The sequence below is a fragment of the Phascolarctos cinereus genome, unplaced genomic scaffold (genome assembly GCF_003287225.1).
Source record: "Phascolarctos cinereus isolate Bilbo 61053 unplaced genomic scaffold, phaCin_HiC Scaffold_5;HRSCAF=322, whole genome shotgun sequence".
NCBI lineage: Eukaryota > Metazoa > Chordata > Mammalia > Diprotodontia > Phascolarctidae > Phascolarctos > Phascolarctos cinereus.
The window spans coordinates 193,241,507-193,263,657 of NW_027555958.1; the positions used below are offsets into that span (position 1 = coordinate 193,241,507).

At 35.8% G+C, this 22,151-nt stretch overlaps 1 protein-coding gene across 4 annotated transcripts in view; it reads left to right on the plus strand.

Moving 5' to 3' along the window:
- The window catches only part of COL12A1 (collagen type XII alpha 1 chain), a 143,558-nt gene that overhangs the window by 96,402 nt on the left and 25,005 nt on the right, over positions 1 to 22,151 (plus strand). For all 4 annotated transcript variants that reach the window (XM_021000135.1, XM_021000134.1, XM_078155281.1 and 1 more), the window contains 14 exons: positions 119 to 238; positions 1,825 to 1,971; positions 2,952 to 3,068; positions 3,241 to 3,387; positions 4,597 to 4,671; positions 6,541 to 6,680; positions 9,841 to 9,964; positions 10,157 to 10,300; positions 12,879 to 13,043; positions 14,530 to 14,568; positions 15,048 to 15,186; positions 16,677 to 16,819; positions 17,119 to 17,228; positions 21,248 to 21,397. In XM_021000135.1, the coding sequence (XP_020855794.1) occupies positions 119 to 238; positions 1,825 to 1,971; positions 2,952 to 3,068; positions 3,241 to 3,387; positions 4,597 to 4,671; positions 6,541 to 6,680; positions 9,841 to 9,964; positions 10,157 to 10,300; positions 12,879 to 13,043; positions 14,530 to 14,568; positions 15,048 to 15,186; positions 16,677 to 16,819; positions 17,119 to 17,228; positions 21,248 to 21,397 (1,760 nt within the window). The remainder of the gene's footprint in view (positions 1 to 118; positions 239 to 1,824; positions 1,972 to 2,951; positions 3,069 to 3,240; positions 3,388 to 4,596; positions 4,672 to 6,540; positions 6,681 to 9,840; positions 9,965 to 10,156; positions 10,301 to 12,878; positions 13,044 to 14,529; positions 14,569 to 15,047; positions 15,187 to 16,676; positions 16,820 to 17,118; positions 17,229 to 21,247; positions 21,398 to 22,151) is intronic.

Here is a 22,151-nt window from a genome sequence, read left to right on the forward strand (position 1 = left end):
TTGCTAAATTCATACCCTTTAATGGGTACGAAAGATGGACAGTACTTTCACTACTATTTGCTAATGAAATGCCAATAATACTGTAATAAATTATATAATATATGTTATTTATTTTCAGTTGGACTACTCCCTCCTCAGAACATACATATCACTGATGAATGGTATACCAGGTTCCGGGTTTCCTGGGATCCTTCGCCCTCTCCTGTTCTTGGTTACAAAATTGTATATAAACCAGTAGGTAAGAAAATATTAGAATAATCATGAAAAATGCATTATGTCTACTTATATGAATTATATAGAGAGAGTCAGGCAGACCTTTTTTTTTTATGCCTTAAAAGTTCAGGTTGCTAGAGAAAGCTTTTCAAGAAACTAGTCCAAGGTCTTATCTTGTGTAACTGTGTGCAGATGATATTCTTTTCATCTAAATATATCAAGAGGAAAATTTGGCCTGTTGTGCACAAGAATGAAATTTCGTTAGTATAAATACAGTATTGTAATGATGGTAATTTCACTGTAATCATATGTGCTATTTAACTGATATAAAGCATTCATAAAATAAAAAAATCTAGAACTAGAAGGGACCTCAGAGTCCATCTAACCTACACTTTTTATTCTGAAGAAGAAGAAGATGAGGCTCAGAAAGGTTATATACATATTCATGGTCACACAGGTAGTAAGCAACTTTACTATGTGTAAGTAAGTAAGGAAGGAAGGAAGGAAGTATCAGAGGCAGGATTACTTCGTCCAGCTTAAGGTTCATTTCTGGATCATTCATATCTGCAATGTTTTTGGCAGTCTTTGCTTATGTCATCACTTTGTCAAATTGTTTAAATGATTTACGGAAATACTTTCTTATATTTATACACTTTTATATATGTTTGTAAACATGTAAATTGTGTTGAGTCAATATAGAATAGTGGAGAGTGTGTTGGTCATGGAGTTAAGAAACAACTGCCAGGCCTTTGTCAAGCACGTAAATGTGCTAGGCATTATGCTAACCTGCCTCTGACATTTACTAGCTGTGTAAACTAGAGTGGGGCAGCAAGGTAATGCAGTGTATAGACTGCCAGGCCTGGAGTCAGGAAGATTTGAGTTCAAATCTGGCCTCAGACTCTTACTAGCTGCGTTACTCTGGGCAAATTACTTAACTGTGCTTGCCTCAGTTTCCCCATTTGTCAAATGGGCTGTAGAAGAAATAGCAAACTACTCCAGCATCTTTGCCAAGCAAGCCTTAATTTGGGTCATGACTGAACAACAAGAATTCGGGCAAGTTACAATCTTTATGTGCCTCAGGGAATTTTCTAGGACTTACAATCTAATTCATTAATGGGTTGCAGTCACCAACCTGGATAGAGTTCCCACACTAATTATTCCTTGCAGTGAATCATAGAAATCACAGATCCTTTGTGGATCTATGTGTGATGTAACTGAGCAAAGTTAAAGAGGGAACACTTTCCATCAAAGTGCTTGGTACCACATCACCAGTGGTAATGTGACCCAGAAAGAGATCAGAGAGTTATGAGGAAAAGGAAATAAAAGAAATAGGAATGTACATGGGGAGAAGGGGAGGAAGGAAGAGATAAGAAAGGGAAGTTTTTGTTTTTAGTAACTGGACTAATTTGTCTGCTATCCAGGATAGAATTGCCTTATATCAAATTCTGCTCTATGTACAATGTCATTATGTTGAAGTACTAGTGTAATTTATGGTTTTAAGGTGGCCTTATAAAATATTCATCTGTAGACTAAGGACTTTGTTAAAGCCAAGGAAAACTTTGACATTATTGATGATCTATTAACTATGTACTTTTGTGACCTTCCTTGAAGGTTCTAATGAGCCCATGGAAGTATTTGTTGGGGAAGTGACATCATACACTCTGCACAATCTGAATCCCAGCACCACATATGATGTGAATGTTTATGCTCAGTATGATTCTGGTCTCAGCATACCACTGATTGATCAAGGCACCACATGTGAGTCAAAGATATTTTTATGGTTGTAAGCGGAAAATATATTTAAACCACGTGGAGTCAACCTGTTCTAATTTTCCTGCCCTCTTATTCATTCTCTTCTTTCCATTTATCAGTTTTCCCAGGCAATCATTTTGTGTCTATAGTCATGTTTTTTGGGTAGGGTTAAGCAAATACAGTGTGTTCCAACAGTCTTAAAGCTATTGAAGCTTTTAAGTTAATAAATATTAAAATTGCATTACCACTTTTGGGACACCCTGTATCTCCATATGTAACTATAGCCATTTAACTGAGTGTGTAAGATTTATGGGTGACTGACAGGAATTTTGCTCCTTTTACCTTCCACTCAATGTTATAGTTTGAATTTTTATAATGAAGTGTTGCAAAAATGGTTCTTTCAAGGAGAGATAACGGTAGTCAAGTCACATTCTTGGCTCTTTGTAGTTCTCATCATTTTTAGTGAGATTTGACTCACATTACTGATTTTAGTTACTTTTCACAGAATTCCTTTGTGGTGGTAGATGCTAGTGTAACTCAGACCCAGCACCTGCTGAAGTATTTGCTGCTGAGCACTTTGATAGTCAGTGACAGAACATTAGCTTTCTGAAAAATTATTGGTGTCTTCATTACTTAGGGGCTGCTGTGGAGATAACAACTTGGTAGTGGGAGAAGGCCTACAGAGTTGGTCACACTAGAAAGTGGAGTGGAGGTAGAAGTTAGGTTCCTTTGTGTATTCATGATCAGAATACAATTAGACAACCTTTCCAACAGAATGTAAACTTTTAGAGGTCAGAGATTGTTCCTCTTTTGCCTTTGTATTCTCCCCACACCTAATAAAGTGCCTGGCATTTAGTAGGTGCTTGATAAATGCTAATTGACTTTAAGAGAATTTTATAATTGTTCATCAAAAAATTTTTGTTCTGGTGTAATCATATTTGTTGTTTTTGTTTTCTTCTTCATGAAATTCCTTCCAATTTTCTTAGTGTACTTGAATGTGACTGATCTGACAACTTACCAAGTAGGATGGAATACCTTCTGTGTTAAATGGGCTGCACACCGGGCTGCCACCTCCTACAGACTGAAGTTAAATCCAGCAGATGGTAAGTGTGGATTTTGTTTTTTAACTTGCCAGTGGAAAAGTTTACGTAGTAGCTGCAGCCTAAATCTCTCCTAAGAGTGTACTGTTTTGTGATGTGAAGTATACAAAAAAGTACTTTCATTTAAATTTAGCTTTTCAAGACATTAGTGTTTTTCCTTTGTTGTCCTATATAGGAACAAGAGGGCAAGAAATCACAGTCCGTGGATCAGAAACCAGCCACTGTTTCAAGGACCTTTCACCAGATACTGACTATGGGGTCACTGTCTTTGTTCAAACACCAAATCTTGAGGGACCTGGAGTTTCTGTCAAAGAGCACACAAGTAAGCATATGAGCTCTTAGGAACATGGTGGCAAAGAATATAAGACCATGTTGGTCCATGCTGGACATTTTCCTGACCATGAAACTTAAAATTAAAATGTCATTGAATCTAGAGACAGAAGGGATTTTGGAGATCATTGAGGCCAACCCCATAATTTTACAGATGAGGAAACTGAAGCCTGGGGGAGGTGGGGAGGGAGTAAAGTAACTTACCTAAAAGCATCCAAGGTGGAATTAGTAGCCAGGGCCTCTAACTCTATTCCGCCATGCTGCCTCCCATATGTTTCTGAATGCAGAGCTAGAAGGCACTTTAGAGATCATCTGGTCCAGTGGTTCTTGATCTAGGGTCTGTGAATTTATTTTTAAAATATTTTGATAGCTACATTTTAATATAATTAGTTTCCATTGCAGTCCTTTGTATTTTATTTCATGCACTTCAAAACATTATTCTGACAGCTCCATAGGTGTTATGAGACTGCCAAAGGGGTCTATAATACAAAAAAAGTTAACTATTTAGTCAAATCTCATTTTTTAGAGAGGAAGCTGAGGTCCAGATTGGGGAAGGGTCCTCAGGTAGCAGGTAACAAATCTGGGACTCAGATCCAGTGCTTCCTCTCCCTTAGTCCTTCTCTTAAGATGCACTGCTAGTATCTGTGCATCTGCAAATCATGTAGTGTTGGGAAAAGCTGCTGAAAACAGAAAAGAAAAAACAAAAGATCATGCAAATCCACTTGAGATGAGCCCATATTTATTCTGTGGAGATTTACTGATTAGTCTCAGGGCTACAGAGTAGAGTGTCATTAGTAGAGGGAATGGACATGGTCCTTTATAGGACACTGTGTCCCTTGTATGGGGTGATGAAGTAGTGTGTATTTCTGTCTTTATTCATTCTGACAGATGGTCTCTAAATGTGGTTTTACCTACCAGATCCACTGCTAAGGGGTAGGAGAGGAACTGCTAAGGGGAAAGAGAGGAAAGCAAATAGGTAGTGAATTTGGATTAAAAGAAATCCTGTATATATGATCTGTGAAATTATGTCACTAGGAAAAGCAAACAAATTCCTAAAGTTTTGCAGTGATACTAGACATTTACCATCTATTAAGTAATTTTTAATTTAGGAATCTTAAAGTGCCTCAAAGAGTTTCTTCTTAATGAAATGAAACAGATCACATGGGTAATAATGTTCTAATTTTTATTATTATCATCTTAGCGGTTAAGCCAACAGAAGCCCCAACTGAGCCTCCAACACCTCCTCCTCCCCCTACAATCCCACCAGCTCGGGATGGTAAGTAGGATACATTTCCTTAATTTCCTCCATCTGCTAAATAACTTTGATTTCAAAAAGAAGTTGTAATCAAGAGAAAAAATGTCAAGTCATCATTTGCAAAATTCTTGATTTTATACTTTGCTTCTTAAACTGGGGTGGCTTAAAAGTCAGGTATCATTTTCTTGATCTCTTCCTTCTTGACTTCAAAGCCCAGACATCCCATAACCACCTTCAGCATCATTAGTATCAATAGTCCTGTATCTATCTGTAGCAGAGATCAAATTTCTCTAATTCCTCATTTCCGGTCTTTTGTGAATTCAAGCATTAAATGACATAAACCATAGATTATTAAGCTTCAGTTCATGTTTTAGACACAATAGCTAAACTCCCATTGTTGCTTTTCAAACATCTTAAAACCCCCTTCATTTGGATACATCGGGGCATATTGTTCCAACACTGTGTTGACATGAATGGGCATTGTGAACTTATTTTAGCTGTAGCTACAACCTGAATCCCAAATGTTTGACATCTGGAATTCCCTAGCTTTGAATCTGAGAAGTATTATGGATTCAGTCCACTTTCACAAAGCTTAAAATAATTTACATTTATCAAATATTGAAGCACAATTGTCACTTTCATTGAAATTGGAGAAAAGATTTATTGAATCTTCAAAATTGCTTTCTAGTGAGATAATTCCTTCTGTTCTTTATCAAGTTAGGTTTAAATGAATTAGCCATTAAACAATATTCTGATAGATCCACTGCTCTGTTATCTTCCATGATGCTTTAATTTATGGAAAGAAAACATTTCACGGAGATTGGTTGTTAGTGGTCTTATAGAGCTTTGAGGGACCTGCAATGTTATAGCAATGGGAAACAGCCATACTTCAGAGATAATGCAATTTTTTCCATGTGGAGATTCCTTCTATTGGTGGAAAGAAAGGGATGGCTGTACAAATTCTGGGGCCCAAACATTCCAACATCTGTTGGATGACACTTTGGTAATGCACCTCTCCAAACTCGACTAGATAAGTCCATCATTGGGCCTCTTCTTGAATCTCTTCCAATCTGGCAAGACTGACCAGGGCTCATATTTCTCTGGCATAGCCTTTGACAACCTGAACTCTTCTTCATCCACAATGAAACACTGTTGTGGGGTTTTACTGGGAGAAGGGTAACCACTGAAGTCCTGTTCTTTTCTTTAAATTATTTTAGGGTTAAAGGTATGTTCAAAGCCTGGGATTATGTTGTCTAAGAATTTAATGGAATGACTTTAGGTTTTCTTTTTCAAGATGAGCCAGATTCCCCCCCTACATAAACTTCTTTTAAGATCTTATTTAATATTATGTATTTTTAAATCTTTTGGTGATGTTATTTTATGAGAATTTTTCTGTCATCTAAATATAGAGATTCAAAAATAAACACATCATTTTTTCCACTCTTTGTTTGGATTCAGTTGCATAATCAAGAGGGAAAATATCAAATTAGTATTTGCAAAATTCTTGATTTTATAGATGCTTTAGGCATAAATGCACTGAGTTTTAAGGCACTTAACCTCCCTTCATCTTTTTTCTCCCTCTTATCTGAATCCTTCCTTGTGCCTTAGAACTTTTATGGGGAAGGAGATAGCTATGTAACACACATATGTATGTATATATACATATACATGCATACATATGCATATGCATATATATGTGTATGTATATATACATATACATGTATACATATGCATATGCATATATATGTAATTCCTGCAAGATATCTGGCAGTATATGAATGACAGCATGTAGATAATTAAGGTGGACTATTTATTTTTTCATTATGTTGGATAAAAATTGGATGAAAAGCTCCACCAAATCTGAGGGTTGCTTTTGTTTTTTTTTTTTAGCGTGCAAAGGTGCCAAGGCAGATATTGTATTCTTGACTGATGCCTCTTGGAGTATTGGTGATGATAATTTCAACAAAGTTGTAAAATTTATCTTCAATACTGTGGGAGCCTTTGATCAAATCAGTCCTGCTGGAATTCAGGTAAGTAATTCTACAGACATATGTGATTTTCTTTTAATGAACTCCCATTCCTTAATACGTCATAGTCATCTTTTTTTAAAAAAAACCCTGTATATTTTACTCTTAAGAAAATAACTTTCCAAGATACACTATGTTTTGATTTTGTCGTCTGCCATGGTCTATTCTCACACAGAATTTGAATGATTCTGTTTGTCTACAGGATTTATTGGAGAATGGTTGACATTCCCAGTCTCAACTTCCTATTTAGAATGCCTAAGTCTAACATGTCCTACCATATTAGAGATATTTAAAGGTTTCTCATGAATATTACTATTCTACCATTTAGTTTAAGGATTGAGTCTCTGGAACTCTACTAACATCTTTGGTCATAATTGGTTCAAGAGTTCATTTTGGATAATCATTGTTTGCTTGAAGTATTTGTTTTGTTTGTTAAATTGAAAACTTCCAGTTACTTTGCTTTGGTAAGTCCTTAATTAAACCATTTACCATTAATTAATTAAACCATTAGGCATGAATTAAACTGTTCTATAGTTACATTTAAGTAACTTGATGAAAATGTATAAATTTCTTACATCCTATGGAAATAATAAAAGAATGGATTTCCTTTTCTCCATAGCAAAAAAGATTTTTAAAGAATTCATTTTTTTTCTTCATTCCTCCCTCTCTACCTCCCCACTCTCTATTCATTTCCTTTCAAATTTGGCAGTCTGTTTTTCTTCATTGTGGTTACTAAGGGTCATTATAAAAATAGGGACATTTGACAAAAGCCACAGATATTTTCATAAACAAATAAACCAAGTTCATGTTTTAGAAGACAGAATGTCAAGGGTTCATCCCTAGGCCTTAAGCCTTGCTTACTTGAATCAACTTCCTAGGGCATTAGCTCCTCCTTCAATATTAGATCCAGAGGACCTTGCCATTAGAACCAAGACTCTTTACCTTTGATGACCTTCTAAACTTCCCTGACCTTTGAATTTCTAATCTAGGTCCCAAGGCTTCTGAGCCTTTCTGGCCCTGGGCTAGTTTAATCTATTTAGTTCAGAGATATATCATACCTGGACTTTAATTACCTATCCTCCTTTACTTGCTGGTACCTCTGTAACTGTCCTGGCCTGGTGTCTGTTTCTTCTTTGATCCCTACTGCCTATCTCCAGACATTCCAAACCACATGAATGTGTTTTCTTGGGTCTACAAAAGAAAAGAAAACATGCAAATTCATAAATAATAGAACAGGTCAAGATATTTAGAAGTATGTATAAAAAGTATGTTTAGTCTCAGATCATCACCTACAATTTCTAACTTCATATTTAACTAATGCATTTTAGACCTAGCATGGCCCATGATACTTTTCAAACTGGGAAGTCTGGTGCCACAATATTCATTTCCATAGTGGCCCCAGACAAAAATGTTGGCTTCACTTTCAGAACACTCCCATGACAAATGACAAATTTAGGAATTTACCCTCCTGGGCTGTCTGGATTGGGCTAACTAGAACAATATTCCAGCCTTATACTTACTCTTAGCCAACCTGGAAGCTTCATCATGATGGCACAGTGGGTTTTTGGTATTCTGCTCATATTACTACTTAATCCCTTAGGTAGCTAACTTATTTTCCCATCTGGCCAAGAATAAACAAAGAGGTAAATATGGTATCCCCATTACCTAAAAAATTATAATGATTTGATCTTACATACACATGTCTTAGTCCCTTCTTTCATAGCAGTCAGCTCCTTATATAGTCTTCTGAGAAATGAAGGACAAAAGCCATCAAATGTTACCAAGTACATCAAAATCTCAGAAGTGGGAAATAATGATAGTTGTAATCAACTGTGTGTGCTAATTGTAGGCCAGATTTATTCAACCTTTTCAGAATAAGACTACTTAAAGGTTGTATACTTGCCTGTAAGAAAAAAATTATTGAATGTGTTCAGTTTGACCACACTTAGAATTACAGATGGAGGGACATACTTGAGCAGCTTGACCCCTGGAGTTGGAGTCAGGACATTTGAATTAAAATTAAAAATCATTTCTAAGTTATGACTTTGTACAAATCCTTTGACATCAAAGGATTTTAGTGTTCTTCATCTATAAAGGGAAGGAGGGCAATACTTGATAAGATCTACTTCCATGGACTTAAAAAGAGGGGAGATATATATATATATATATATATATATATATATATGTACAAACACACACACACATGCATAAACACACTCATACATGAATGAATATATTCTCACAGAAGGGTACTATGTAGAAGCAAGATGTTAGCACCACCTCATCATTAGTCAGAAGAATTAGTGATGTTATTATTAGTATTCAACAAGTCAACAAGCATTTATTAAGTGTCAGGTATTAATCTAAGCCCTGGGAATACAAATGCAAGCAAAAAGAAAGATAGTCCCTGCCCTCAGGGAGCTTACATTTATATGGTGAAAGACAACACATGAAAGGGAGCTGAAAAGAGGTCTGTGGGAATGAAGGTATTCATGGAGTTGATATGGTAGACAATGTCCTATGGAAAGTTAAGTGTGAGGGCTGGAGAAGAAAGAAGACAAGGCTGGTTCCCACTTTCTTCTTAAAATGGAGGTTCTGGGAGGAGCCAGACAATCAGAGGGAGAGACTGCCAGGAACTTCTAATGTGAGAACTCTCCTGGGGGAGGACAGAACTTTCAGTGTGGAGGAATTTCTATGGCATGGAAGAGAAAGTCCTGTCAAGAATTAAGGGTATAGCCTGGAGAGAAAAGAACTTTACTTGATGAAGAACAGAATAGGACCATAGATTTGGAGCTGGATGGAACCTTGGAAGTGGCAGTATCTGTGAGATGGAAAAGACTCTAGGGTTCATTGCTTTGAATCCCTCAATTTTACAAAAGAGGAAAGTGAGACCTAGAGAGGTGAAGTGTCTTGCCCAAGGTGATAGTGATAGAGCTGAGATTTGAACCCAGATCTTCGGACTCCAATCCAGGGCTTCTTGCCTTCTGTGCAATTCTGACTTAAGAAGTGATAGAATTTAGAAAGCACAACTAGCAAAATGACATTTCATTTATTGTATGCTGCCAGGTAGAATATGCTGACTCTTTAAAAATTATTGCTGGAGTTACTTGAAGATGCAAAAAGAAGAAAGGAAGACTTACGGTGAAATCATACTTTCTTTCAGGTTTCATTTGTCCAGTACAGTGATGAGGTGAAATCTGAGTTCAAACTGAATACCTATGCTGACAAGGCTCAGGCACTTGGGGCTCTTCAAAATATTCGGTACAGAGGTGGAAATACAAGAACAGGTACCTCTGGCTAAGCCACATTACTTTTGTAATGATAATACAATAAAAATGACAAATTGATTACTCCCCCCCCTTTTTTTACATTCATCTCAATATTTTCCTCATTATTAAATAGCTATTTTTTGGGGGAGGGGAGGAGGAGTGGGGGAGAAGATCTGGTTATTGATATTTATTTTATGTTAAAATTTGCAGGCAAGGCCTTGACATTTATCAAGGAGAAGGTTTTGACTTGGGAGAGTGGTATGAGAAAAGCTGTCCCTAAGGTACTTGTAGTAGTCACAGATGGTCGGTCACAGGACGAAGTCAAGAAGGCTGCTTTGGTCATACAACAGTCCGGTAAGTAAATGTCATCATCTTTGCTACATTTTCTCTCCTTTTAATGCTTTAAAAAATTTGAATCATTTAAGTGCATAAAATCATAAAAAGACTTAAATGTACATATTATATTATATTTTTTACTTTGAGAGTCAGTGTAGTGGATAGAAGGCTTACTCTGTAACGAAGAGGAATTGGCTTATATTTTTTACTTTGAGAGGCAGTGTAGTGGATAGAAGGCTTACTCTGTAATGAAGAGGAATTGGCTTATGTGCTGATTGGCCGTGTGACCATGCACAAACCACTTAACTGCTCAGTGTTCCAGGACACTGTCTAAGATAGGGGTTCTTAACTTTTTGTTGTGTGTGATGGACCCCTCTGGCAGTCTAGTGAAGCTTATTGGCTGGTTCTTAGAATAATGTTTTTAAATAACTGAAGGAAATGTTAAATTAAAAATAATTTCAATTTCCTTTGGGGAACTATTTTCACAAAGAGTGCCATTAATCTCCCACTTGACTCTCTAGTCACTGTATTATAGCTTTAGAACAGGGGTTGATAACCCTTTTTAATGGCATGACCCCTTAGGCAGACTGTTGGAGTCTTTGAACCCCTTCTCAGAATGCTGTTTTTAAATGCAATAAGTATGTAGGAGCACAAAGGAAACAAATACTGAAATACAATTATCAAAATGTTAAAACAAACAAGTTCATGAATCCCAGATTAAGAAACATGTGAAGCAGAGAAATTTTTTATCTGCTTCAGTGGAAGAAGTTTCTGTATTGAGTGCCTCATGCTGATGAAATCATGGATCCGGACCAATAAAATAGTTCCATTCTTCACGTTTCACTTTGCCCACTTATTGCTACTTCAGTGCTTTGTTCATGTGGGTCATCCCCCTACTGATGGTCTCATGGTGCTTCCATGCCTTAGCAAATGATTTCATAAATGATTGTAATTAAAACAAACAAATGAACAAGTCCAAATCAGTATCTAATGACCAGCTTTCTGGTGATCATCCTCTTGCACAATAGCTATTTTGGTTCTAGCTAAGATGACAATCCTTCTATAGGTTCATTCTCAAGGCTTTCTGATTTGTTAGTGCTTATCAGAGTTTGTTCTCTACTGGCATGGCTATTGGGAACAAGTCCAAACTCCTCTCTATGCCTTCATGCAGCACACAAAAAGCCTCTAGTGGAGAATGAACATGTACTCATTTTGGCTAGTGTTTAATTGTTGATATGGTTTTTGCCAACATTATTCATGAATGACAAAATGCATTCCTTGAATGCAGTGCTATATCAAAAAGGAATCCTACAATTTTTGTGAAGTGGGTGAAAAGTCACAAAAAAGGATGTTCTGATCACCCTGCGAGGACCTTTCTTTCACAGAAATAAATAATATTGACAAGGAGAGGAATTTAGAAGCCCTCAGCACATATGCACCATGTATCTTACCTCTCTGCAGCTGCAGAGTGAATTGACACAATTCACTGGAAGATACTTGCCAAGAAATAACCATGAGGTCTCAAGGGAGATAACACTGGGGCAGGACATCCACATGTATTCTCCAGAACATTCCTGTCATAATGCCCTCATGCTTCGTGCTGCAAAACTATGTTATAGATGTTCTAGGATTTCTGCTAAAAAATTAGGAAAGACCATTAATAGATTCAATTTACACTGAATATTGTGGTAAAATGGACTTTTGTATCATGGTATATGTGTGGCAAACCTTAAAAGTGATATATCATCTAAAATTTAACGTCTATACATGCAAACAACTTCTGCCAGAATTTGGTTCAGGATCAGGTATTACCTAGGCTATCCGAAGAATGTAATCCAAACTTTCTTCATTAGTGAGGTTCCTTCTCATATTATCTTTTAGTATTTACTGAAGCTGGTGACTACCCTTTGGAAACATTTTTATTTCTTTCAGATGAATATAATTTTATTGTTAGTCATAAATTATTCCACAACTTATTTGGTTGACTCTTTCACATGTGGCTGTTTCCTGATGTGAAATTCATTCTTTTTTTTTTTGAAAGCCATTTCTTTTTTTCTTTCTTTTTTCTTTTTTTGCATTAACCTAAATAAAAGAAAGTTTATAGCAAGTGGAGTGTTTCCACTTCATTCCATTCCAAAGGTAGCCAAATCCTACTCTTGAGCCTGAGGAAAACTAAGAGTTGGGAAAATTAATTTCACATAATCTAAGACTTAAAAAGAACAGATTCTTGGTTTCTGAGTCATAATATGCTCTAGATTTTATATAAAATATTAATTACTCTTAAAATGGTTGCAAACCTCATATATATTCAACAGTGTGTATTTACAGAAGAAAATCTGTATTATATTAAGCATTTTTTGGTAATAAAAACTTCCTAAGTTAATTGCTAGCTTCTAGGATTAGGAAATCTAATGAATGAAATATTGGGAACTAGATGATAGGAATATATACAAATTGCACATGTAATTTTAAAGAGGTTTATTTCAAATTTCATGGTTCATTGAGTATAAAGATGGTATTTTTTCATCAGTAAGTCTTCTAACTGCAATTGCTAACTCCCCTAAATCCTAATGTAATGAACATGTTCTTTCTGCAGGTTTCAGTGTCTTTGTAGTTGGTGTAGCGGATGTGGATTATAATGAACTTGCAAACATTGCCAGCAAACCAAGTGAACGCCATGTTTTTATTGTGGATGACTTTGAATCTTTTGAGAAGATTGAAGATAACCTAATAACTTTTGTCTGTGAAACTGCCACTTCAAGTATGTAATATCCAATGTGGATAATATGTTTCTAGTCCAATACTATTTTTCAGAAGTACAATGGTTTTCATTTTATAAAAAATCCTGATAATATTTATATTCTCAAAGTGAATAGGTAGATTTTGGAAAAATATAGGTTTTTCCCTATTTCCAGTGAATCATTGCTTTTCTAATTGAGATCATGCTAAATATGTGTTTTTCAAAAGGTCATTTTTAGCTTTGAAGATGCAATCATCCTTTTATGGAAAACAGCTCTTCTCTCTATCCTTTTCCCACCATATTGCCATCCTGTAAATTTTGAATATTTCTTGTGTGTGTGTGTGTGTGTGTGTGTGTGTGTGTGTATAATCACAGACACATACATACATATGTATACACACACATATATGTATACTTCTGTAAGGATGGTTTCCCCATAAACAAGCATTGATTTGATTTTTGTCTATACAACCATATAGTTTTACTTTTGTTTTAAGAGAGAGTAATTGATATACAATCTCACTTATGAATCCAAGGAGAATTGAAAATAATTGCTTTTTATGAATTAAGATCTTAAAACCTTTAAAAAAATTAAGATATCCTCAAGAACCAAAGACCTGCTTGTTTTAAAACTACTTCTATAGTATTAAACTCTCAGTAAGTTTAATCCTTATACAACATTATTGGATCTTAGAACTCTAGGGCCTGAAGACACTTACCTCAGCAGGCCATCCTCGTTTTAAGTTTTTCTTTCTTTCTACATCAGGCACAGTAGGACAACATTCCTTTCACAACTCAGAAATAATTGCCTGGGTTGGGTTACAGCCTCAGAAGTACACTTAATGGAGAGGATTGTGGAGGTCACAGCCTCCAAAGACCCCTAGAATTCAGATTTTTATGCACATCTCTTTAGAACCTGTTTAAAACAGTTTAAGGGAGATTATTTTGAGAAGGGGGAGGGAGGAAAACCTTGCTTCTCCTCATTTACATTCCATGGACCTAAACAACTTTTCTGGAAGAGTTGTTATTTACTCCATTTAAAGAAATCTCCTGAAGGCAAGGGCTGGGCATGATGTAGTCCTTCCTGATCCCTGGATCAGATCCAAGCACTGTTAAATGATACCTATTTGAACTTGGCAAATCAAATTCTCTCTGGGCCTCAGTTTCCTGGACTGCAAAATGAGGATTCTGGACTAGGTGGCCTCAGGAATTCCTGCTAACTAGGCTCCTCTGCTCTGTGCTACTTAAGAATATATTTAAATGACAATCAAATAAGACTTCAGAAAAATATTTTCCAGTATTGGAATTTGTCCACAAGAATAAGGAAATTCACAAGATATGAACAGGTTAAATTGCTGCCATCTAGCTATTATTTTGACAAGTGTGTAGCAAGTGTCTCAAGTATAAACTTAACAGATATTGACTTTACATGTGAGTGTGCACTTATTTTGCTATAGATTTAATACATATGTTTAATAATAATAAGAGATATTCTAATTCATTTCAGGTTGCCCTCTTATTTATTTGGATGGATACACTTCGCCAGGTAAGTACTTGTATTGACATTTTCTGGCTTGGGCTAACTATTTAGGAATTTACATTGATGATGAAGATCTATTAAAGTAGGTAAATTCCTTCCATTGATGCTCATACTCTCTACATGAGAGGGGGGAACCTTCGGCCTCCCCGAGGCCATATGTGGTCCCCTAGGTCCTCAAGTGTGGCGCTTTGAATGAATCCAAACATCACAGAACAAATCTCCTTAATAAAAGGATGTGGTCAAAAGGCCACACCTGAGGACCTAGAAGGCCACATGTGGCCTTGAGGATGCAGGTTCCCCATCCCTGCTCTATACCTTCAATTCCAGTGTGATTTTTATTCATAGTTTCATATAGATCTTTTGTAGGAACCCTGCCCAAATATTTAGAGACCTTCCTTTGTCATTTCAGTATTTAGGGATTGAACTACATATAGACAGTAAATTTCTACATGTTTTAGTAGTTGTTTTTCTTATCTAATGTAAAGGTTTCAAGATGCTGGAGGCCTATAATTTAACAGAGAAGAACTTTGCTGCTGTACCAGGAGTATCCCTGGAGTCTGGGTCTTTTCCCAGCTATCCAGCTTATAGGCTCCAAAAGAATGCCTTTGTGAATCAGCCTACAGTGTAAGTTTGGCAATGAATTTTCTGGGTGTGGGGAGTGGGTTAGAAGACACAGATGAGGGAAGGGTTCTTTATGTTTCTTGGAAACTAAGGCCTCAAATTAAAAGCTATCCACTCCTTCCTGAGGGCTACACAACCCTGACCTATGGCTTACTTAAGTCTGACAAACTTTGTGAGTTGCAGACAGCCTGTGCATGTTTGTTATGGTTTATCCTTTTCCTGTGTGGACATGGTGACCTTGTGTCCCCACTGAGAGTTTCCTGGAGGGTCTTTTCCATTTTGATTACTATGCTTGTGGTTTTGGCATCAAAACTGAGCCTCCTTACTTTCTACTTCAGTTTTATCTCACCCTCAAAGCTCAGGCTCTTTGGTGACCCTGTAAAATTTAAGACTAGCTAGTGTGAGGGTCAGCCTTTCTTTATTTAGGCTGAATAGGTTAGATGAAGAGAGATAGTTATAGCAGGAAGAGTAATTTTATCATCACTATGACATACCAAGCTCAATTAATTTTTTCCAGCCTTCTACATGCGATCATTCTTTCTTTTTAGTATCTTAGCTTGCCAAAAGAATAGGGGTGGTAGTAGCCTAGGTGTTCCATGGACTGACAGTCTGTGGTTAGTTTCTGTTGGATACAATTACAGCAATTTGTTGGTTAGCTCTGGATTTTGTTATTTCACTTGGTGAACACTTGCACCCAGCTAACATGACGACCAGAAATATATGTTTCCTATTTGTTAAAACGAAAAGTTTATAATGTTGAAAAAATGCATGTTTGGCACCTCAAGGAGAGGACAGAACAAGCAGAAACAGAACTTTTTGAATTTTAGGACCTAAATGGAAAATTAAAGCTGAAATTTAAAACTCACTAGGAAAGTGGATGACAAATTTACATACTAAAACTTGAGCTAATTTTCTTAGAGAAAGTAGCAATAGCACCATTATGCCTCAGCATCTCCATATTTCTCTTTTATCATGGAGCTACATGGGCTTAACTTGCTGGACTGTGGGCAGGGTCAAAGGAAAGTCACTTTACTTCTTCAGACCACAATTTCTTCATCTTTAAAATGAGGGGAAAAATAAAAAAAGTAAAATGAGGGAATCGATTTAATAGTTCTTGAAGTCCAAAGTCACTTGCCCAGGGTCACACAGTGAATGTCTGAGGTAGGATTCCAAGTGCACTATCCACTACACTACACTGCCTCTGAAGTTCTTGGTGTGCAGTTGAATACTCTATAAGACCATCTTGAAAATGACAATTATGCTGGCACATCATTATAATGTTATTTTCTGTAGAGCAGCATTTGTAGAAGGTTGTTTGTCCTGAGTACCAGCCAAATTAGTCCAGTTATTAAAGAACCTGTCCTCTCCTTTTCCCTTCCCTTCCCTTCCTTTCCTTTCCCTTCCCTTCCCTTTGCTGAGAGGAGACTCTAGCATCAAGATTTAAAAATTTTTATCTGTTTAGTAAGAGAGATGCTTTGTTGTTTACTTAACAGAGACCTACATCCAGATGGCTTGCCCCCATCATACACGATTATCCTGTTATTCCGACTTCTTCCAGAAAGCCCCAGTGATCCATTTGCAATTTGGCAAATAACAGACAGAGACTACAAGCCTCAAGTTGGAGTGGTTGCAGACCGTAAGGAAGATTTTGCTTAATGATAAAACCCATGAATTGAGATTTTAAGTTGCTTATGATAATTTACTTTTTTTTCCAACTGATTTCATTTGGTACATGATTTAAAATTTAAAGTTTTGAAAATCTCGAGTATCAAGAGCATATAAACATCATTTCAAGCCAATGCAGTATTTGAACTGTTTCCAGCAATTATGATTTTGCTATCTCGATAACAAAAGCATTCCTATTTAGGTGCTTAATTGATTTAATGATGGGCAACATACCTTTTAACACTCTGACTGATTTTGTATTGACTACAGCTTCCAGCAAGACATTGTCATTCTTTAACAAAGATGTGAGAGGTGAGGTTCAGACAGTAACTTTTGACACAGATGAAGTGAAGACACTGTTTTATGGAAGTTTTCACAAGGTAAACATTTAAGGTTACCTAAGTCTTATTTTGCAGAAGAGAATGTGACTTACAAATATACCTTATTTCTTTTTTGGAATTTCATGGATGCTCATGTTGGACTGGCAGAACTATAACTGTGTCTAAATCTGGAGCAGGCATTTCTTTTCCTTGGACTATTGACCTTTAAATTTTTTTTAAAGCAGAGTAGTCTGCTTTTTTCCCATTTATGGAAAGGTGGTGGATGTCTGTGAAATATAGATTGGACATTTTTCGGTCAATCCAAAGGAACATTAATGAATATAAAAGCAACCTGAAAGTTTTGAATAAGAATTGTTTTCCCCCCACACAAGCACAGTTATTTGTCCAGCTGTGTCAGTGTTTAGTTTATATGACAGCCGAACTGATAACTACATAGAAATATTTTGTCTAATGTTCTGAGGATGCTTACTTCTTGTCTGTTTGGTAGTCAGAATTAACAATCTAAAGTTTTTCAGTACATAGCCGCAGAGTAGAGGAGAAGATTTGTTAGATTTGTTTGGTTTAGACATAAGATTAGTGAAAAATGAAGTACATGGAATTTGGAAATGTTTAAAAATGAAAATAAAAATTGAATAAGGAATCTGTCATTTTAAGTGATGCCTATCTGTACTCTAAAGTAAATGGGAATACCTCCTGTTTCACTAGCTTTGCAAAATTCATCAAGTATGATGTATAGAATGATTCTCATCTAAAAAATATTGCAATTTCTAGACAAATGTGATTCCAAAGCGAAAACTGAAGCACCTTCCTCTAGTGCTTTTGGGCACTTCTAATTCCTCTACTTCCAAGAGGAATTTTTTTTTCCCCCAGAGTGAATCTCTCTGTCTCTCTCTGTCTCTGTCTCTCTTTTCTCTCTCTCTCTCTCTCTCTCTCTCTCTCTCTCTCTCTCTCCTCTCTCTCTCTCTCTCTTCTCTCTTCTATCTCTCCTCTCTCTCCTTACCTCTTCCTTTCTCTCTCTCTCTTCTCTCTGTCTCCCTCTCTCTCTCCTTCTCATCAGATTTATTGGATCCCCTTCAATGACATTCAAAGAATCTTCTGTGTACGATAAGGACTCCTCATTAACAAGGACCCAAAAGCAAATTAAGGGGAAAAATCTATGAATATATGTATCTATACTGGGTCTTTCTGTTTTACTATCTATTCAGTAACTTAATGGCCCTCATAGTAAAGCCCAGTCCTGCTAATGCCTCACCAGAGAAGTATATTTTACTTTGGCATTTGCTGTTAGATATAGCAGAGCTGTCCTTGGTGAAAGATGTTGAACCTGGCAAATTTCATAAGAAACCATTTGGCTCTTGGATGTGTCCATTAAACTTATATTTGTGTATCTTGCTGAGATAGACTTTTTAAAATTATGTTTTTCTAACCACACTTATTCTGGACATTTGATGAGATTGTAATCTTTTCGTAATTGAGTACTGAGTATTTAGAAGTAGGGCTGTTACTTTGCTTGTGGTTTTTATGGAATAGCAATTTTAATGTTATATCCACATGTTTTATTTCATTTTAGATCACAAAGACAATATTAGTGTTATTTCAGAGAGACCTATAGTGAAAGAAACTAAACTTTTTATAGGTTTTTTTTATATTGGCAGGACACAAAACTTGGTCAGTATTTTTTTTATATAATATGTGTTCAGAATTTATAAAAAAGGCATAAAATGAATTGTTAATACTAAACAAAAATATAGCAGTTACTAAATATACAATCCCATGTTCATCAATTGTTAATTAGAAAGACAAAAACACATTTCTGAACATTAATTAGAGAAAACATTATATATTTGTGACAACCTGGATGTTAACCATTACATAAGGTTGTGGTGTGGAAAGTTCTTTGAAAACCATGAAGAAGTGTTAAAATGTGAGTTATTATTATCAGAGGCAGATGAAATATAAAAGATCCTGAAAATCACTGGGATAATTGGTCAGTGAGTCACTCAGTGACTGGGAATTCCACTCTGAATCTGGCACTCAATGCTTTTACATTTTTGGGCCAGTTATTCACCTTCCCAGTAGTTTAGTTCAGTTTCTTTGAATGGAAAAGAGAGTTTACATTGCAGGAGTTTGGGAAACTGCTATTTGAAAATTCAGTCCAATAAAGGAATAAATGTAAGAAATAAATCATAAAATTATCCAAGTTCTTTAGAGATAATAGATAATAAGCAAGTTTGGAGCTTTCAAATGTTTTAGTGCTTGAGTAAATAGGTAATAAGATAGGTTTGTGGTTGGTAAGCACTAGAAAGGAAAATTTCTCACTAGCTATTAAATGTGAGCTTTTATTATTTTTAAGGAACTTGTTTTTATGGAAAGCTTACTAATAATTTGCATTAAAATGTAAAATATTTTCTGATAAGAAGCAAGTACATGCAATGTGAATATATCTAAATGTATTGGATATATTTGTCACTACTTTTGCTTTTGCCTCATGGATCATAGCTTTAGAGCTGTAAGTGGCCTTAGAGGTCATTGGATTCAACAACCTCATTTTATAGGTGAGGAAGTTGAGGCCAAGAGAGGGTGAAGAAGACTTGCCCAGATCATAGAGTCAGTAGAACAACTGTTTGAACACAAGTCCTCTAGATTGTAAGCATTTATGAGAAGTTCATAATACTTGAATTTCAAATAATTTCCTTTTTTTGGGATATCTTAAAGTAATTTGTAAAAGTGCCTACTAGCCATAGAAAAAATATAATTTTGCATTTATAATCTTTATCAAGCTAAATTAATGCCCTGATGACAAATCCATATGGAAAAAATATTTACTGTTCTAAAAATCAAAACATTCTCTAGAGATTACCCTTCTACTTATTGACTCAGTACATTTAAGGAAGCCTCTATTCCTTTTAATTTAGTGCCAGACTTTTAAAAATAGTCATCAAGTTCTTACGGATAATGTGTTATGACAAGTGGAAATACTGAATAAAACTATAGGCTTCAAGAATTACTTAGATCCAAACTCATACCTTTCTCATGTAGTTTATTAGTTTACATCACTAACGTTGACTAAAAAGACACCAGTATTTGATTATTTGACTTTCAAAGAAGATTAAATTTTAAAAACCATCAGTTGGAGAATTGGGACAGGATGAGTATTATTTCCTTATTGGGTGAGGTGACGAAAAGGAATGCTCAGGAATTAGGACTTGAGGAACATAGCAGAGTAAAGAGAGATCAAGGAAGAATCAAACTAAATTAATTTATTTTGAACTTCCTTTATTTTTAATAAGTTTTGTTGATGCCTTTAGGTTTCACAGCTTAATTATACTTGGATATAGATTGCCCTATTGTCCAGCCTCCAGAGTTGAGCTCTCCCTTTTAACAAAGAAATGCAGTTAGTCAAAAACAATTTATATAGTGACCTCTTTTGACAATGTAGGTAATAATCTATCTCTGTAGTCCTCTACTTTTCTGCTTAGAGCCTTAGACAATGTGCGTATGGTTCATCAGATATTCTTTTTTTTTTCTTTTTTGGGAAGCAATCAGAATTAAGTGACTTGCTTAGGGTTACACAATCAGTAAGTGTCTGAAGCTGGATTTGAACTCAGGTGCTCTATCCACTGCACCAAGTAGCTGCCCCTTATTGGATATCCTTTGAGTTGCATTTTGAATGAATACAATCATTGACCTAGAGCTAGAAGTTTCCCATTAATTATAGCCCTGTACCACAGGGCACATTTAATGTAGGACATTACAGAGTTTAAACACCACTCTTGCCTTCTGATTCACTTGAGAACTAGGCAGATTTATAAAAGAAAGAGCTTCAGGAGATTTGTGTTCTAGTCTTAGTTCTCCCACTGTTTATGTCACCAAGCAAGTCACTTCCCATCTCCGGGCTTCAGTTTCCTCATTTGTGAAGAGAGGGCATTGGAGCCAATGATGCCTAGGTCCCTTCACCTTGAACATTCTCTGAGTCTCAGTACCGCACACTGTTTTGCAGCAAAACAGATAATGTGACAAAATAGTCATTTCATCATTAAATGTATTTTTCTTTTCAGGTTCATATTGTAGTGACTTCAAAAAGTGTTAAGATTTACATAGACTGCTATGAAATTGCAGAGAAGGACATCAAAGAAGCTGGTAACATCACAACTGATGGTTATGAAATTCTTGGAAAGCTTATTAAAGGTGAAAGGAAATCAGCTTCAGTAAGTAGAATGTTTCCATTACATGTGGTGCCCCAGCAAATTTTAACGTTGAAATTGCATAATTTTTTTTTAAAGTCACTCAGTGAATACACATTTGGAAGAATTTTCAATGGGCAAATGGGCTGTGAATAAAACAATGATTGATTTAATCGCGGTATACCAGTTAGTATCTGTAGGTGCTGTAGCAGAGAAAAATCCCCAAACATTCCCAAGTTAGGTTGCATCCTGACTTGATGTTAAAATGCCCCAGTTAATTGAAATTAAGTATACTATTGTCTTGGTCCTAAAAGATAATCTTAGCTAATAAAAGATTATATGGTATTTTTTTCATTTCATATAATTATGCTTTTAATATTATGGAGCATTATTTTTAGACTTTCATTAGACCCTAATGCAGCCTCACAAGAAGTTACTTATCTCTTAAAGAGGAACCATTTTTACTGAAAAGTTACTCCCAGGGAGAAGGAGGTTTTGTTGAGTTCATTAACATGTACCTCCTAGACATGAATTACTGCTTTTTATGTGGATTGTGGATTTTTCTACTTCCTTATAAACCAGTTCTAATGTTCTATTTTTAAAAAGTTGACCTTGAAGTCTTGAAGCAGATTGGTCTCATTAAATTCATAGTGATTTTTAGATAACATGTATATTGCTTTAAAAATAAATTCACCTTAGATGCAGCTGGTTTCCCTGAATTACAGTGTCACAAAGAACATGAACTGTCTGTTTTTTTTTGAACTGTTTTAAGAAGAAT